The sequence below is a fragment of the Phascolarctos cinereus genome, unplaced genomic scaffold (assembly GCF_003287225.1).
Source record: "Phascolarctos cinereus isolate Bilbo 61053 unplaced genomic scaffold, phaCin_HiC Scaffold_3;HRSCAF=262, whole genome shotgun sequence".
Taxonomy (NCBI): Eukaryota; Metazoa; Chordata; class Mammalia; order Diprotodontia; family Phascolarctidae; genus Phascolarctos; species Phascolarctos cinereus.
This window is the reverse complement of record NW_027555736.1, coordinates 252,417,583-252,437,629: the sequence shown is the minus strand read 5'-3', so window position 1 is coordinate 252,437,629 and position 20,047 is coordinate 252,417,583. Positions and strand designations below refer to the sequence as shown.

Sequence of the window (20,047 nt, the reverse complement as noted above, 5' to 3'; positions counted from 1 at the left end):
TCCTCTCCACTTTATTTCTTTCATTTTTTCTTTAGTCTGTATTTTCTTTCACAACACAACTAATGTGGAAATATATTTTGCCTGATTGCACATATATGACCTATATCAAACGCTTACCATCTAAGGGAGGAAGAAGGAAAGGGAGGGAGCAAATTTAGAACACAAAATTTTTTAAATGAATGTTTAAAATTGTTTTTACTTGTAATTGGGAATAAAATAAAATAGTATTATCCCCAAAAAGTATCTACTATGGGCCAGGCACAGTGCTAAGTACTGAGATACAAAGAAAAGCCAAAGACAGTCCTTGCTCTCAATTTAACAGAGTAGACAGCATGAAAACTATATAAAATGAGTTTTATACAAGGCAAATTGAAGATAAGGGAATGCTGCTTCATTAAGGGGGATTAGGAAAGACTTCTTATAGAAGCTAGAATATTATCTGATGGGACTGAAACACAATCTCTTGTACATGTAGAAGGGTTTCTCTTGGCAAGGAGAAGTACCACTTCTGCGTGTAACAACGAAGGAGGAGATAGTAGCAAAAGGCATTTGAGTGATGTGAGATGAGGGGAGAAAAGGGAGGTCTCTGCAAATACCTTCAATTTTTTAATGAACTATGAGGCACGGTTCTCACTAGAGAGTGTTGCAGGAGAGAGTAATGTGAGTAGTTTGAGGAGCAATGAAAAGGTTAAGAAAAGCTTCTGTGGTGAGTGGGAGAGTGAATCAATTGTTGTTCAGTCATGTCTGATTCTTCATGACCCTGTGGACTATATAGCTCACCAATAAAAATCTATGGGATTTTCTTGGTAAAGGTACTGGAGTCGTTTGCCATTTCTTTCTACAATGGATTAAGGCAAACAGAGATTAAGTGACTTGCCCAGGGACACATAGCTAGTAAGTGTCTGAGGTCACATTTGAACTCAGGTTTTCCTGACTTCAGGCCCAGTACACAATCCACTGAGTCATCTAGCTATAGTGTATCAATTAGAGAGTTGTAAAAGGATTGCTTTGCCACAGTGAGGGCCAGTTTGGGTCATGTAACATAAACTTGTAAGGGACCCAGTCCATTATTGAAGTAGGAATGAAGGCAGTAAATGGTGGGAGTATTTCAAGGTTTAGGTCAAGCTATGGGGTTAAGGGGGATTAGGAAAGGTTTAGGTCAATCTATGGGATTTTCTTGGTAAAGGTACTGGAGTCGTTTGGATAAAAGGATAAAAGGACAAGAAACTGTTCCCACCCATATATAAGGCATCTCCTACATGCTCTGACTCATTTTGATGAAAGAAGCTACTGGACATTGTCAACTAGGCTACTATAATACTAGAAGCACCCCCTAAAAATCCCAGTTTCCATGGGAGAGTTTTAAAAGATAGATCACCAAGAAAGGGGTATAGCAAACTTTTAAAAAATTCTGAGCTCCTGTAACCCCTCTCCCAAAACCCACTGATATGGGACTCTCCTTATTGGTGATGATTGTCTTGACCTGCATGGGGAAAGGGACAGAGTTGGCGAGGGGAGAGAGAGTTCTAGCCTTGGCAATCTCGCTTCAAGACTCTTCAGGGATAATCCCCTTTATTACTCTTGGAGTGCCAGTCGCTTTTGAGACTCTTTAAAACTAGTCTCCTTCGATTCCCTTTTTAGAACTCATCAAAATTTGAATTTTCTTCAGATTATTCAAGCATCAAGTTGCTTTCAGTTGCTTCTGGCTTCCACCTTATAGACAAAAATTGAAAGAGACCAGCCGCACTTCAAGTTGCTGAAGGAAAATATTCTGAGAAGACATAAGAGGAGCTGATACCTTGTCTCTTTTCCCAGGTTGTTTCTCTAGAGACTTCAGGGAGTTTCCCCTTGGGTGAGATCTATGATTCTCTCTCGGTTGAGTCTAGTTATCTTGCTCTCAGAATTCCTTCACTCTGTATTGGTTGGTATATATACTCCTATATATTTTCAGTCTGTTTTTTTTTTTCTGTCTTGTCTGCCTCTTGGTTAACCACCATTTAGGGTTTTCTTGGCAAAAATACTGGAGTGGTTTGCCATTTCCTTCTCCAGTTCCTTTTACAAATGAGGAACTGAGGCAAACAGAGTTAAGTGACTTGCCCAGGGTCACACAGCTAGTGTTTGAGGCTAAATTAAAACTCAGGACCATGACTCTTCCTGACTCTAGGCCCAGCATTCTATCCACAATGCCACTTAGCTACACTTTGGAAGCATATAGAAAGTTTAAAATTACAGATTGGCTCAAGGAGATCTATAGGGTAGTTTCCATCCCAAGCTCAGGAGAAATAATAATTAGAGTGGATGTAATGTTTAAAAACTATGCCATTTTCAGAAATGAAAAATTACATTTTATTTGGGGTAGGAAAAGCCTTCTCATGGTCTTGCCCATCCCCAAAAGAGTTAGAAACATTCCGCAACATAGAATCAAAGGAGAAGATAAGGCAATTAACACAAAATTGAAAGATTTGAAAAGGAAGGAGAAGGAATTATTCGGAGAACTTATGACTTTTCCTTTTCTCTAGTGAAAAGGACAGTGGAGAATAGAGATTCATGGTGGACTATGGGAAACATCACATATTAGCTATGTGACCCTGGGCAAGTCATTTAACCCTATTTGCCTCACTTTCCTCATCTATAAAATGAGCTGGAAAAGAAAATGGCAAGCCACTCCAGTATCTTTGTCCAGAAAACCCTACATGGTGTCATAAAGAATTAGACAAAACAGAAACGACTGAACAACAATATAGGAAACGTAATAATGAGATTGAACCTACAAAAGGAGTCCTTACTAATATTTCAGAAATGATCAGTGAAATAAACAGATATGATGGACCTTTGTTTTTAGTTATTGATTTGAGTAATGTGGTTTTTGTAATTAATATCAATGGCCAATGAAAGTAAACACTTTGCTTTCATACAGCAAGGGAAACAGTATACTTTTTTGTAGACTGCCTCAGGGATATGTTAAAAACCCAGTTTTATGTCATTATATGTGTAGATAAGATCTAGATCAAATTGGCAGAAGTATTTGCCTTATTCAGAATTTTGTAGGTGATGTTCTATTTAGGGCTTAAGACAAGCAAGAAGTAGAGGACGTTACAGATAGAATAATTGGAGGACTAAACAATAGAGGATGGGTAGTTATTGCATAAAAGGTACAGAGAAATCAATCATCAATTACATTTCTAGGTATGGGTTGGACCTCAAAGAGAGCATTGAATCCCTAGCCAGTGGCAGAAAAGATCCTGGAAGACCTGGGTTCAACTCTAGTCACAGGTACTTAATAGATGTTTGATCTTGGGCAAATCATATAATCTCTGACTGCCTCTATTTCTTTAATTATAAAATGAGGATAATAAGAGCACTTACTTTATAGGGTTGTTATGAGGATCAAATAGGCAGTAGCTGCTTAATGCTTCTTTCTTTCCTTCCTTCCTTGAAATCCCCAAAGGGTAAGAAGGAAAGTCAGAGACTAATTGAATTGTTCAGTTTCTGGAAAATCTATATTCTTTATTTAGGTATGATACTAGCACAAATTTATGAAATAACAAGAAAATTAAAAGATTTGAGTGGGGAACCAAACAGCAGTATGCATTCGATTATGCCATTGATACTAGAAACATTGATTTCTATGCTAGTGTGGGCCAAAATCATCTCTGTCAAACACAGTGTAACTGCTACCACTGAGTCAGTGCTGAAATAAAAGTGGCTTATAACCGACAGAGATAGTCCTGGGGATACTGTGAAGAGCCTTTTCCGTGAAGAGAAAGTGGCTCATAATGCCAATTAAACTGCTAGAAAGGGATCTCTCCAGAGTAGGCAGATTCTTTCCTGAGTGGGCCCCAAACTGGCAAAAGAATGTGGTTCACAAATATGAGTGCAATTTTCATGCCACAGAGTACAAAGTGGTGAACAGATATTATAAGGATTGGGGGGGGGGGTTGGAGCGATACTTGAATTAAACTATGAACCTACTTCCCATTCCTTTAAGAGTAATGAAGAACCCTGGTGGGATATAGCGAAAAGTAACATATTTGACCTTCCAACTGGTGACAGCTTGTGTAGCCTATGTTATATGTGGGGCATTGTGTGGGATACAATAGGGCTCTTCACTTTTCTGGGGACCCCTAGAAAAATTCTCTGCCTGGGACTTTTGATGTTTAGATAATGCTAGACAGGAAGATCCTGGAGAAGTTTGGGGAAAATAATTTTTATGCAGTAAACATAGTTGATTTTCTTTCCCTAGAATGTTCCCTCACAATTGCCTCAGTCGAATTTTCAAAGCTTTTCATTTGTTGATTGATTGACTATTAAGTATTAAGTATTACTGAATTCCATACATAAGGTTTGGTATGCTGATATCATCTGTATTGGACAGCTAGATGGTGCAGTGGATAGAGCACCAAGTTTGGAATCAGGAAGTCTTACCTTCCTCTCAGACATTTACTAATTATGTGACCAACTCTAGACAAGTCACTTAACCCTGTTTGTCTCAGTTTTCTCATCTGAAAGATGAACTAGAAAAAGAAATAGCAAAACACTGTAGTATCTTCACCAAGAAAACCTCAAATGGGCTCGTGAAGACTCAGACGCAGCCAAACAACAACAACAAAAAGTTTGTACTTCTCTGGTAGAAACATTCATTTTTTTTTTTTGCATTTAAGCAAATCTAGACTGATTGCTTTTTGTGAAAGTAAAATGTGCTATGACTTCTTAGAGTGAGAATGACTGTGCCTAAAATCTACAAATACTGGACATTTTTTGCTACTTCTTTGAGTCTATTTGTCTTCTTGTCCTAGTGAGTATTTTGCAGATACCCTAGCAAGCTGCAAGAATTGATAGGAGAATTTTAGATGCCCTTTGGGGTAAGAGACCCAAAGGAGATTACCTGGATGTCTATGGGGATATTCTAGAAGGACCGCTATAGAATTTTGGTGCGCCTTGTGTAGAAAGGGACACTTTTTGTGCAGACTCTAATTAGATGGCCTTATGCACTGAGGGAATCATTGGAAGAGTTCTCATTTGAGAAAGTAGCAGTGCCAAGTTGATCCCAGGTCCCATATCTCCGTGAGAAGAGTCCCATGTAGCTTGGAAAACTCAATGTAAACCAGGTTTCTGTTCAAGATGGAAACCAGTTTTTTGTCTTTGCTCTTTCTTTTGCTTGTGGGTTGAGAAAGCAGTCTGTAAAAGCTAATAAGGCTAAGCAAGTAGATGTTTGGTAAACTTTGCAAAATGTTTCTTATTTTGTTGGTTCATTTGGGGAACTTGAAATGCTACTTGTTCTACAAATCTGCAAAGTTTTGCATTTGGAGATAATTGATTTTCATTTGTACATATGGGGTTGCATTAGATATTTGAAATTTTACCATATGGCACTGGAGAAGTAAGTGGATATAAATTGCTTATGCCTCCTCAGAAACTATACTGTTCAGAATTTAGGATAGAGATTGGGGGGGAGGGGCAGGGTGCACAGCAGGGAGGAGAGAAAAGAAAGGAAGAAAGGAAAAAAATGCACTCTTGTCTATTTGCCAGGGACTGCAAATTTCAAACAGGGGAAATGTATAACCTGAGCTTCTCTGGGGATGTCCAGATACTGACACTTGGAGCTCTGTGAAGTCCTGCAAGTGATAGGGCTCCAGTGGTAAAGCTTGTTCAGTTGCACATTTATTATTAGTGCTTCTTGTTGCTCTGCCCCCCATTTAAATATGACAACTGATGTATTACTTCATACAGGAGTTTCAATAATATAACCCAGGTAACTGGTCACTGATGTGACTGCTACTCTCAACAGACCTCTAGTCAGAAGACAGAAGAAGAGGTTTAGAGAGGTCCCATATTTTGGCAGTCCAGTGGAGATTAGGACCTCTCTAAACTTTCTCTTGTATTTCCTGGCTGAGATACGGGAGGGTCTCGCTGAAAGAATGACAATTTTCCCTAGAGCCCTAAGCCTGAGAACTAGAATGATAATAAGGAAAAGGGAGGATAGTCTGACGTACAAAGGCAGAAATTTTAGGTGCCCTTTAGGATAAGGATCCAGAGGAAATTTGCCTGGACTTCTAAGGGGATTGTTTATGTCACAGGGACTGCTAGAGAAATTCTGTGTAGAAAAGAGCACTTTGAAAATTTTGTCCAGATTCTAGTTGGTTGGCCTTGGGTGTTGAGAAGTTTTCACCATGAGAGTGGGTTTCTTTTCAAACAGAAAGAGGATAATCTCTAATTGAGCATAAGTCTTAAATCCCTTTGGGGAAGAGATTCACATTGTCCAGGAAGCCCTGTAAAGACTAGGTTTGTCTCAGACTGGAAACTGATTTACCTTGCCTTTTTTCTTCTTTATTGCCTTTTGGTTCAGGAAGACCATTTTGAATGCCAAGTCAGTTACCTGTTGAATACTAGGCCAGTACTAATCTTTGGTAAACTTTGTGAAGTGTGCCTTGTTTGTTGAATCCTAATAATTTTGTATTTGAGGATAATTATAATTTTTGCCTACAGTTGGATTGTATAAAATTGTGCCACATAGACTATTTTGAGGCTATCATATACTACATTGGGTAAACAAGTAAAAGGACAATGTTTATGACTTCCCAAAATGCAGTGGACTTTTTGGATTAGGAACATGAACAATATGTTGAAAATTCAGGCCTGCTGATTTGCTGAGGATGGCAATTTTTTTTCAGATGAGGTGGTGGTGGGGTGGAGATTGTAACAGGGATCTGGTATGTCCAAAGAGGACCTCTGATGGTTATCTGTGCATGTGAAAGAAAAGAAAGAAAACTCCCAGGAACCTTATGGTCAAATCTAGATCTTCCAGGTCAAAGAAAAAATTACTACAAACATCTAGAGAAAAAGAGTTCAATTATTGAAGACTGTTCGTTCTTACTTACCTTTTAATATTTCAGTTAGCACCTACATTTGAACTTCAGCTCTGATCTTTCATCAGGAATGCCTGGACGTCTTCTTGTTGTTGTGTTTGTTCTTTCTTTCTTTCTTTCTTTCTTTCTTTCTTTCTTTCTTTCTTTCTTTCTTTCTTTCTTTCTTTCTTTCTTTAAGGCAATTGCCCAGGGTCACACAGCTAGTGAGTGTCAAGTGTTTGGTCTGAGGCCAAATTTGAACTCAGGTCCTCCTGATTTTAGGGCCAATGCTCTATCCACTGCACCACCTAGTTACCCCTTTGTCCTTCTTTCTTGAAGAGGACCATGACATCAGGGAGATGATGAAATGACTTACAATTGACTTTGATTTGAGTGAGGGAGGTCTGTGCAACGTCACCAGCCACACTTTCCCCTCCAGAGCCATCCCAGTCCAGTGGCCAGATATTCATCAGGACGACTAAAGATGGGAGACCCTGGCTTTTTTAAATTAATGTTTTTTAAGGTTCTCACTTTGAGTAAGGTAATGCCCATTCAGTGAATAGACCTCTTTAAGAAGTGAGTCAAGGGATGGCTCCTTTAATTAAAAAAAAAATCAAACTGGGAAGCTGGCCAAGAGAGAAATAGTTACTATTTACATTCACTCTGAGCCAGGTGGGCCCAAAAAGTAAGCATTAAGTGGCGTTTGGGTAGACACCTACTGTTGTCCAGTCTATGAGCTCCTAAGTGAATTGGGTTTAAGACAATTGGGTCTTTGAGAAAGAAATCTAGCCAGTAAACCCCAGAGAGGAGAAGGAGAAGGAGAGGAAGAGGGAAAGGAGAAGGAGAGGGGGAGGAGGGGGAGGAGGAGGAAGAGGGAGAGACAAGCTGAGTTTCCCAACTGGAACTGGCCAGCTGTGTCCCTATTCAGGCATCTCGGACTACCCACAGGTTGTGTTTGTCCTTCATTCTTGAAGAGGACCATACTCAGTTTTGTTGGGTAAATTATTCTTGGCTGTTCATTTCCTTTGCCTTCTGAAATACTGCATTCTAAATTTTCCTTTATAATCATTGCTGGTAAATTGTGTGTGACTATGACTAGTACTTACTGGTACTTGGTTTCTTTTTTCTGATTGACAGTAATATATTTTTTTGGCCTGAAAACTCTGGAATTTATTTATAACATTTCTTAGAGTTTTCATTTTGGGGTTTCTTTCAGGTAATTGTTGGTGGATTCTTTCTATTTCTGTTCTTCTCTCTAGTTCTAAGAGGTCTGGTAAGTTTAAGATTTTTTGAAATGTGATGTTTAAGATCTTTTTTGGGGGTCATGGCATTTAAGTAGTCCATTGATTCTTAGGTTTTTTTTTTCCTCTGGGGCTGTTTTTCAGGTGAGTTATTTTTCTACAAGGTACTTTACATTTTGTTCTATTTTTTCAGTCTTTTGATGTTGTTTTGATATTTCTTGTTGTCTTGTTTATTCATTGGCTTCTATTTGGTCCATTTTAATTTCAGAGAGTTCCTTGAGCAACATTTTGTACCTCTTGTGCCAAAGTTAATTCCCTTTCCCAACTTTTCCTCCACAGGGGCAGCTAGGTGGCACAGTGGACAGAGCACCGGCCCTGGATTCAGGAGGACCTGAGTTCAAATCCAGCTTCAGACACATAACACTTACTAGCTGTATGACCCTGGGCAAGTCACTTAACCCCATTGCCTAAAACACAAAACAAAAAAAACAACACCAACCAACTTTCCTCCATAACTCTCATTTCTTTTCCATTTTTTTCATCTAGCACTCATTTCTTTTATACGAATATTTAACATTTTTTAAAATTCTTGTTTTATTTTAGGAATTCTAATTGAATTTGTGCCATGCTGTGTTTTTCTTTGAGCCTTTGCTTGTAGATGTTTTGAAGTCATTCTATTCTTTGGGGTTTCTGTCTTGAGCATCCCTGACACGATAATAGCTTTTCATGATTTTTCTTTTTGTTTTTTGCTTGTTCATTCATTCTTCCATCCCACTTCTTGAATTTTGTGTTAGGGCCAGAGCTCTGTGCACTTCTGAAGAAAAGGTCTGGGTTGGTTCTACTACTGCTTTCTTGAGGAGTACTGGGGGGTTGGGGTGTTATATCATTCTGGATCTCAGACAGGGGACCCACAAGCTTTCAGTGCTCCCAAAGTGGTCTGGTTCAGAGTAAAGTCCGACTGCTGAGCCCCTGGTCTGAGTTCTGCAAGCTCCTGGCCTGAGTTTTAATAATTGTACACTGCTGTCGGACTTAGCCCCAATCAGCCAACTGGGAAGCTTTGCTGGTTCACAGTGACAGATCTTCAGCCTCTCCTTTGGGATTCCTGCCCTGATTATCCACCTGAAGTTTTCAGATTAGGCCAGAAGTTGGAACTTAGACCCTGCTCTGCTCCTGAGATTTGAGACAGACTCATGTTGCTTGCTTCTGAACTTGCTTCCTTCTAAGCATACAACTTAGAGTTTATGTCTGCTCCTTAGGTCAGAATCAACCTAGGTTCAGTTACTTTCCTTAGTCTGCCCTGGATCTGTAACCTGAAACTTAGTAGTAGTTGACAAATATTCCAGCTGGCATGTGTTCACGTCTTAGTGTTCCAGTATGGATCTGGGATTTCTTCTTGTTCTAATGCATAGCCTCATCCTTGTGCTGGTTTGTTTTGTGTGGCACTCTCCTGTACAGGTCCCTTCTTCTGTGTCTATAGATATGTCTATCTCCCTGTGCCAACCTAGGCTGGAAAAATGCCATGCAACTTTTTTTTATTTCCTCATCTGAATTTGTTCTGGTTTTCTAGTTCTTTGTGGAGGTGTGGTAATGGAACAAACTGATAACAAATAATCCTTGTTAAAGCAGCATTTACAGTAATTGTCAAATGATATACAAATTATTGCTTTAAAACATCCATAAACATCTTTGATTGCTTAAGAAGATCAGCTGTGAACCTTCACAACTGGCATAAGTGCCTGGAGCGCCTGCGTCCCCGGCTGTGGTCTGATGCCGGCAGAGTGTGAAGAGAGAAAGAAACACGGGCAAGGTGAGAGCAGTGAAGAACAAGCTCTGTTTATTGATCTGAGGGCTCAGGCTTATATAGTACTGAATCAAGCAATAGTAACATTGGTATTCATGAAAAGTACAAATCTAATTAAGTGATTTCCTTCTTCCTTGTACCTTGTCTATTACTTTCTTTCCTCCCTGTCCTGTACCCCATCCATTTTCCCCCTTCCTGCATCCTGTTCTCAAGAGATGGAACAGGGGGTGGTGAGCCGACATCCGGAGTTTCACAGCTCTCAGGCTTAGTACAAACTGCAGGTAAGACCCGGGCTGGCCTAAGCCCTCCAACTCCCCAAAGCTGGCCCTCTACACATAAGTATCCTATTTATGCAAAGTCAACTTACTAGCTGTGTGACTCTGGGCAAGTCACTTAACCCCGATTGCCTCACCAAAAAGCAAAGCAAAACAAACAAACAAACAAAAAAAGACTTCTACCCAAAGTCAATTAATCCTACAGCATGTATGGCAACATAATGTAGTGGAAAGACTGCTAATCCTGGAATCATGAGACCTAGTTTCAAATATCAGCTCTGACACCTATTTTTTTGTGTGACTATGGACAATTCTTTCACCTCAATTTCTTCATTATAAAATGGGAACAATAATGTTCATAACAACTCTTAGGGTTATTTTAAGAAAAGTGCTTTGAAAACTTTGAAGTGCTATATGAATGAGTTGTCATAACAACTCAAGGGCAACTAACTATCATGCTTTAAAAGTTAGATTTAAAATCTGAGTTGGATGTCTTGAAATGTTCTAGCATGTATAATATAATAATGGAAAAAGTTTTGATCCCAAAATAATGTTCAGCTGAATACATTTGTCTTGCATAGATAACATGTTTAGAGGAAAACAAACCCAAAAAGAGCATTATTTACAAAATTAACATATTTGAATTGCAAGTATTTGTTAAATTTCTTTCATTTTATAATATAGAAAGACTAGGATACAAATTATTAAGATGCTAAAAATTAATACAAATCTTTACCTATATAAAATTAGCATAACTTGACTTATACTTTTAAAAGACATTTTTAAATAATATCTGTTCCCTATATAATTACCTTAAATGTGGTTAGGATAATATACAAGCAAACCATGTAAAATTTCTCAGAAAATTTCACATATAAAGTATTATGCAAGTACATAAAACACTGTTTCCATGAAGGTAATTAAAATTATATAATCCATTGTGGCAAATTTCCTCCAAAGAAAAGCTTATAATTTCAGGCTTTTTACAACTAGAAATAAAACAGATGAATTTTTTTTTTATCTTAATGGAATATATGGATATCACAAGTACAAGCCTAGCCTTTTCCCTTAAAAATGACACTATGAAAGTTAGATTTAAAAGTTGAATTTGATCTTTACTATTGTAATAGTAAATGTCATTGAAAACTATAGTTACATGGGCCCATAGGAACAAAGATTTTATCCTTGGTCTTCAAAATAATTAATTTTTAGAACCCAGAGGGGAAATTTGGTAAACAAAATCTTTTTGATAAACATGCTATGAAATTATTTAAAAAATACACATAAGTCTTGTAACTTGGCTAAGTTCTACTTTCAGAAGTCTAAAGACAAAAACTAGACATTAAAATTCAATAGTTCGATTTTAATTCATTCAATACATTTTAGTATTCTCTGTTATTTATTTGTATATTTTTAGCAGTTGGGGTTAAGTGACTTGCCCAGGGTCACCCAGCTAGTAAGTGTCAAGTGTTTGGTCTGAGGCTGGATTTGAACTCAGGTCCTCCTGACTTTGGGGCTGGTGCTCTAGCCACTGTGCCACCTAGCTGCCCCTTAATATTCTTCGTATAGTAACTCATGGATGGAAATTTCATAACTAGAAGCTGCTGTGCAAATGTTTAAAATCAAAGACAAATGCTTCTGTACAACATTTCTCATGTAGGGCTCCCCTTGTTACATTCTTGTAGGCAAACAATACAAGGAATTAAATGGCCAGATTCTAGTTAAATTTACATTGATTGCCCTCAAATTAACAGTATTTTAATGTTTGACAAAGTGATTCTTAAAGTTTTCTAAAATTTTTTAGGAAATACTATTTATATAAATTTTAAAGTACATATGCATGTATATATGTGTGTGCACACACATGTATGTGTATATATACATACATGTATATGCATATGTGTGTACCCACATAAACACACGTAAAAGAATGATAGAAGGTGAAGAAAATCATCTGTAATATGCCCTCTGATGCAGAAAGGTATAAATAGGAGGTCAAGTCAACAAACACTTATTAACACCTGTTATGTGCCAGAGATTGTGCTAAGTCCTGGGGATAGAAAGGAAGACAAAATAACAGTCCTTGATCTCAAGGATTTACAATCTAATGGGGGAGATAACATGTTAGCAACCATATACAAACAAGACAGTACAAACTTAAATTGGTGATAATCTCGGAGAGAAGGCATTGAAATTAATGAGGACTGGGAAAGGTAGATGGAAGGATTTTCACTGAGACTTAAAGAAAGCAAGAGCTGGAGGGAGAGAATTCCAGGCATAGGGAGCAACCAGTGAAAATTCTCAGGACTGAGAGAGTGATTCTTATGTTAGGAAGAGCAAGGAGGTCATTGTCACTGTATTGCAGAATATGTGGAAGAGAATAAGGTAGAAGAAGGGAAGGTAGAAAGAGACTGGGTTACAATGGGATTTAAAAGTCAAACAGGATTTTATATTATTTTGGAGAAATAGAGAATGACTGGAAATTATTGAATAGTAGTGGGAGTGATGCAGTGGTCAGACTTGTACTTTAAGAAGATCAATTTGGCATCTAGGGGACGGATGGTATAGAGGGGGGAGAGACTTGAGGCAGGGAGACCAACTGTAAGGTCACTGCAGTAGTCTAGTCATGAGGTGCTGAAGACCTGCACCAGAGAGATTGTGGTATCGAAGGAGAGAAGGAGGCACATGTAGGGATCTCCCAGAGGTAGAAATGACAGGACTAGGTGATATCTATATAGTAAGCCAAGTTCAATGATAAAGACCTTGACTGATCTTGAAAATCATCATGTGAGCATCATGCAAATTCAATCTCCTTTAAGCCTTCATCAGAGTCAACTCTATTTTCAAGTGTCTACCATCCTGGAATAAAAGCTAATACAGAATGTTCTGGAAGTCGTGACAGGAGTCTGAAGGAAATTTTGTTTAGCCTGGAAAATGTGAAGATGTGAAAATGTTGTCAAATATTAGAAGGCTGTTATGTGGAAGAAGGATTAGATTTCTCTGTGTTACTCTAAGAGACAGCATCAATGGGTAAAAATTAAAAAGAGGTAGATGTTGCCTCAAACAGTATTTTTCTAATAAAAAGATCTATCTGTCAATGGAATGGGCTGTCTTGCAGAGTGGACTATCATTATCACAAGCATTCAAACAATCTGGAGAAGTATCTAATAGACAAAGAATTTCTTCATTGGATTGAAGGGTACACTAGATACCTGTAAAGCTTTCTTCTAACTTTAAGATTCTAAAATGAATATTTCTTTTATGAGCCTTAAGTTTCTCTCTCTATGTCTATCCTTCTCTGTCTCCCTCTCTCTCCACAGGGATACCTATATAAAACCTACATGTTGTATGGATTCATTTATCTGTACAGTTCAGACTCTAGGTTTGTGCCTTCACAGAGCAGTTTGGTTTTGCTGCTACATCTAGGATACTGGATGGGAATTCTTGGTGCATGTACTTTTTAAATCTACCTATTAAAATACCTGGATGGCTTGGAAGAACTTCCCAGCTCTCTGCACATATCAAGCACTAATATTACTACAGGCTGTGCTAGTTTTAGCCTTAGACTAAACTTTTGACCCCCATTATGAAATATAGGCATATATCTGCGTGTATGACATGTATAATACCTGTACACATATATACAAGTATACGCACATAATACAATCATGAATATATACATAGACATGCAAACATAATACAGTCAAGTCAAGCATATGTACATATATAGCCATATATACATACAGTTAGGCAACAATGCAGTCATGCATACATACATACACCCATGAATATATAAAAGTCACGCATATATACAAATAGTTACACATACATATAGCCATGCATACACAATACGGTCAGGCATATACATGCATAAAATAGGATACCTAGATGCATACAGGCACACATAATACAGTTATGCATACATACACGCATATACAATACAGTCATGAATACACAATACAATCAAGCATATACATGCATAAATACACAGTCACACATGCACACATATAGTCAGGCACACATGCATACATATAGTTAGGCATACACACATACACACACACATACATGCATACATATGACAAATGTGGCACAAGGGAAAAGGCACTGATTGGGTTCAAATCCTGCCTCTGTTGTTTACCCATGTGACCTTGGGAAAGTTTTCTCATTTGCAAAATGAGGACGTTGGATTATATGGCCTCTGCAGACCCTTCCTGCTCTTGATGGTCTTATGATCCTACATCTTTATATCCCCACTTCTCTCCTTCCCCTCCCATTTCCAGTCCAGTGGAAAGAACATGGACAGACAAGGAGTTAGGCATCTTGGATCTAGTCTTGGCTCTCAGACAAGATGAATTGTATAACTGCTTAAGGCACTTTACTTCTTTAGCCTCAGCTTCCTCAACTGTTTAAAAAAAAAACCTTGAAACCTTCAGGGATCTGTGATTGCATCAGTATGATCTGTTCCTCCATCAGTACAGATTGCAACCCTTTTATGCCTCAGCAGATGGTCTTTGTAAGTGGCTGTGACCAAAAATCCCTATATCTGGGCAACTAAGTTTCTGGGGATGATCTCTCATGGGGGGGGGGGGAGAATGATAATATAATAACTTAAAGCACTGTATAAACAGGACTATATAAACAGCCTGTTGCGATTCTACGGGCAGCCTGGCAGTATGATATAGTATTCCATTTGAGGTAAGGAAGACCTGTATTCAAATCCCATCTTGGACATATACCACATACTGGGTTCAAATCCTGTCTCCTACATATACCTGCTTTGGGGGCAAGCTTCTTGAGTGACCTTGGACAAGTGACTTAAGCTTTCTGAGTCTGAGATAACTGTCCTAGGACTTACCTATGAAGTCATAAATGCTATCATTTGGTAAAGTATCAAACATATGTCATTTATAAATATGTACATATATATAATATTATAGATATGTACATATATAATATATATACACACATATATGTATATATATGAATGACATGTTTATATATATATGTGTGTGTATATATATATATATATATACACACACACACACATACACACATCAGTAATAAGGTCATAAGGTTTTATATATTTCAAATTATAAAGAGGGTACACAGTCATTCAGGAAGTAAGTTTAAAGTATCTTAAGTTAGAATTCTTAAGTTTATCTCAGAACTTTATTAACTGAAAGCTAAGTGAGAATTTTTTTAAAAGCTATTTGGGTAGCTTATTATGTTTCTAAGAATAGAGGTTGACCTTAAATAAATTAAAAGATTATTTCACAGCTTTCTTGATAATTTAAATTAAAGAATTAAAAAAAAAGATAAAGAAGTGGCTTTGTCCAGTTCCTAGGAGACAACTTCAAAAAAAATTCTAATAGAGTGGAAAAAGATATTTAAAGTAATTACAGTTTTTAAAATACTCAACGTTGTATTATAATTAATAATTTAATTCAGTATCTATGATATGTTTAATGAGTAGTTAGAAGGCAGAGCTCTATTAGGTTTTTCTATCCTTAGTGGGTCCTATCTTTTCAGTTAAACATAAGGCGGAACAATACAGCAGAAGAGTGAATACTGTTTTCATACACAGATTCAGGGGAAAAAACACACGCACATATTTGTAATACTTTTATTTTTAACCATTTTCACAAGCCCTCAAACTTGAAATAATCAGAGTTTACATTCATATTACTCTTTGTACAGATTTAAATTTTTTTAAAAAATTGGCTAAAAGGGGTTTTAAGTTTTTAATTTGGCTTGATTTCATATGAAATTAGGATTTCATCTCATCAAGGGTGACCACAAAGACAATATTTTTTTAAAATACATTGAATTCAAGGTTTAGAAATAATTCAAACCACAGAGTAAAACTATTCTCAACTCCGAAAAGGACCGATTTTAAAAAAATTTGTGTAAGATGCTGAGATTTCCCTTTTATCTTTTAGCAAACACTTCAGTTTAGGATGTTTCCTCTTAACTTGTCACATTTTAGAAGCACTCAGGGCTTTCATACTTCTTATTGTAGTAGCAGTAATTTATACTGTCTAACTGAAAATTAAAATTAAAATAATCATACCCTAAGCATGAGAAGGGAGAGGAAAGGGACAGGAATATCCTACTGAAATGTTATATTTTAGTATAGTGTATATATTCTTGTATGTAGATTTTATGGCTCATTTATGACCTGAGAGGAGGTGCAGAAATCATTGGTGCTGGTGTTAGATTCCTGATGATATTACTGAGGCTTGCAATCTTCTCTTCCAAAAGATAGCTTTTCTTTTCTGCTGTTTTCTGCTGTTGTTCAGTAATCTCTAAAGTTTTTAACAGGTGAGTATTTTCAACATATAGATCCTTCATCACTGCTTCAGATTTTGTATTCTTGCAAAGCTGAAAATAGAACCAGAGATTTTCAATTGGGTGGGGGCTGGGGGGTTGGGAATGAGATGGGAAAGAATGTATTGTTTATTTTGCACAAAGTGGGCAAATGACCGTAAGGCAAATTGTTTCTATTAAGTATATCTTTATAAAGAAAAAATTCATCCTCAGTTGACAGCATTTTTAGTACAGATACAATATATTTAATTCTATATGTTCTTTTACTGCTCAGTTTGCTTACAGAAATTACTAAAGAACAAGAAGACAAATTGACAGTTGGCTAAAAACTGGCTAAAAAGAAATGAAATTAATTCTCTGACATGTTCTAATTTTATTAATTAATCATTAATTAATTAATTAATGATTAATAATGTTAAAATATTAAAACAAGGGAGTTGGTTCTGTTTGTTAGCCATTAGTAGGTCAGTCGATAAGCGTTTAGTAAAGGCTACAAGGTGCCAGGTGCTAGGCTAAGTGCTAGAAATACAAATACAAGTAAAAAGAAAGATAGTCCTTGCCCCCAAGTGGTTTACATTCTAATGCTGGGAAGATAACAGAGAAAAGGAAGCTGAAAAGGGGGCAGTGGTATAGATCCACAAAGTTACCAGGCAGGGTAAAGGGTAGAGGAAGTTGGGAGTACAACCTGAAGAGGAATAAGACATGACTGGCTGGGTACCCTACTTAAACAGAGGTTCCTGGAAGAGCCATCTAATGTAAGAGATATGCTGCAGGGGTAGAGGATCCTTCTAATGTGTGAATTCCTGGGCTGCTGTGAGATTTCAGGATAAAAAGCTGGAGCATGGTGAATAGATCTATAGTGCAGCCTGGAAAGGAATCTATTTCCCTCGAGAGAGAATGTTAGCTCCCTGTGGACATTTTTATCTCTATATCCCTAGAGTCCACCACAGTGTCTGAGACAAAGTAGGTGGTTATTAAATGCTTAATGAATGATTCATGTCACTGCAGCTATGATGTATAAATCCTCAAGTTAATTGAAACATGATAATTCAATGACTATCATAGCTAGAAAGTATCTTAGAAATAATCTAGTGAAACCTCATTTTATAGTTGAAGAATTTTTTGAAGATGAAGAAATCTCATTTTTCCTATCAGAGGATGACAAGAATACATGAAAAAAATCAAATAAAATAAATGATAGAATAAAATAAATGGGTCTAGGTAGAAGATGAGCCAATGTAATATATTAGATGGCTAGATATTGTAATCCATACAATCTGCATATTAGTAACTAGTGGCAATGAAAAAAAGTGAGAAAAAAGGGTAGTCGTCAAAACAATTTGGTACTGGTTAAGAAATAGAGATGTTGACCACTGGGTATACAATATATTAAAAAAAAATTACCACAGTAGTCTAGTGTTTGATAAATCCAAAGATCCTGGCATTGAGGCGGACAAGAAATCACTCCAACAAAAATTGTTAGGAAAAATGGAAGTAGTCTGGCAGAAACTAGGTAGAGATCTATACCTCATACCTTTTACCAAGACAAGCTCTAAATTGATATATGAGTTAGATACAAAGAGTGACACATAGACAAATTATAGGAGCATGGCAGAAATCACATATCAAATCTATGGATAGGGGAAGAGTTTATGACCAAATAAGGGAGAGGTTCGCAGGAAGTAAAATGGACAATTTTGATTGAATAAAATTTAAAAGTTTGTACCGATACAAAATCAATTCAGCTAAAACTAGGAGAAGCAGAAAATCAGGGAAAAAATCTTTGCAGTAAGTTTCTCTAATAAAAGTTTCATTTCTAAAATAGAAGGAACTGATTCAGATTTATAAGAAAAGGAGCCATTCCTCAATTGAATTCCAGCATAAAGTTTTGTGCTCGAGGCAAGCTATGGATTATTTCATTTGTACATTGTTTTCTGTATTCAGGAATTCTGAGCAGCTTTCTTGTACTACTTCTTGCACTACGATGTTCAGTTTTTTGACTTGTCATATTCCTCTGGGAGCTATATAATCATCAAGTCGTCTCTGCACATCCTGTCTTCAAGGTCAATATGTTACCCCAATTGACAAATGGTTAAAGGATATGAATAAGCAATTTTCAGAAGAAGGAATCCACGCTATCAAGAGTCATATGAAAAAAATGCTCATATCACTAATAATGAAAGAAAAGCAAATTAAAACAACTCTTAGGTAACCATAACATACCCACCAGATTAGCAAAGTTAATGACAGATACTGGATGTGCTATGAGGAAACAGGTATATTATTAATACATTCCACTGTTGGTGGAGTTGAGAACTGGTCCAGCCATTCTGGAAAGCAATTTGTATCTACGTCCAAAAACCTAGCGCAGTGCCTTGGTACATAGTAACGGCTTAATAAATATTTGTTGAGTATTATACGGTGCACACTCTTTGATATTGCTGCTAGTTCTATACCCTAAAGAGATCAAAGAAATAGGAAAAGGAGCTACACATGTGGAAATATTTATAAATATTTATAGCAGCTCTTTTTTGATAAAAAATAATTGGAACTGTTATTGATCGACTTGATTACTATTGACTCATTACAACTCAAAATATTTCTATTGATTTATCACTTAGGGTTGATAGGGTATGGGCCCAAGCTGAGAACTTTGCCCCTTGAACCAAAAAGAATTCGGCTCCTATTTGTCTACCGGCCCCAGAAAACCCTTAATCTTTTCTTACTCGGGTCTCAAAGGATTCCTTATCTACTCCCCTTATCTCCTTTTGAAAGCTCAAGCCCCACCTTTTAATCTTATTCAGATGCCTTTCAAACTTCTTCCTTCCAGTTCCCTTCATTATCAATTCCTATTGTCTATTCAATGTCTCAGACAATTCAAATGGAATTCTCCCTAAGTCACCCAGACCCTCCTCTGGTCAGTTACTTTAGTGTATATGAGATCCACCCTGGCCCCCATTTAAAGGCTGAGGCTTTCTCATGCCTGCTCATCTTTACAAGCATCACTAATGTTCAGATTCCTTAAGAGTCTGGCCTGTATGGTTTCTTTCTAATAAACTTTTTCTCTGGCTGAAAGAAGATTTGGGTTGAATTCATTGAGACAGGGCCCAAGTTTGTGATCTCGGGGTCCTAGCACCCCTAAACCTCTAAACCTCATCAGTGTTTTCACATAAAATATAGCAACTTCTTTTAAGAAAGGAAAAAGAAAAAATTAAAATAAGTTCTCAATAGAAACATAACTTCTATTGGTAAAGGGAAAATGTACAAAGTGGGAGACCTAGATAAGATATATTACTTAAAGAAAAAATATTCCATCAAAAAAAATTTTGATCTGTAATATAATGTTCAAAAATAAGTCTGTAGTCAAACCAAAGACTTCTCTGAAAGGTACCAGGTAACAAGCCTAGACTGAAACCTCTTTGGGCTGTCATATCTCATAAGTATTGTCCAAACTAAAGGTTTATCTTGGCAAACTGAACTGTTCCAATATCTGCTATATCAGGTCTCCTCTCTCCTCTTCTCAAGCTCGTCATATTTCAAAATAGCCTGTACTCATTC

The 20,047-nt window shown here is 37.1% G+C and overlaps 1 protein-coding gene across 1 annotated transcript in view; it reads right to left on the bottom strand.

Moving 5' to 3' along the window:
• Positions 1-15,771: 15,771 nt before the first annotated feature.
• NIN (ninein) overlaps positions 15,772-20,047 on the bottom strand; it is a 164,871-nt gene continuing 160,595 nt past the window's right edge. Inside the window, 1 exon segment of the mRNA XM_021004667.2 lies at positions 15,772-16,543. Within this exon segment, the coding sequence (XP_020860326.2) occupies positions 16,334-16,543 (210 nt within the window). The 3' untranslated portion in view covers positions 15,772-16,333.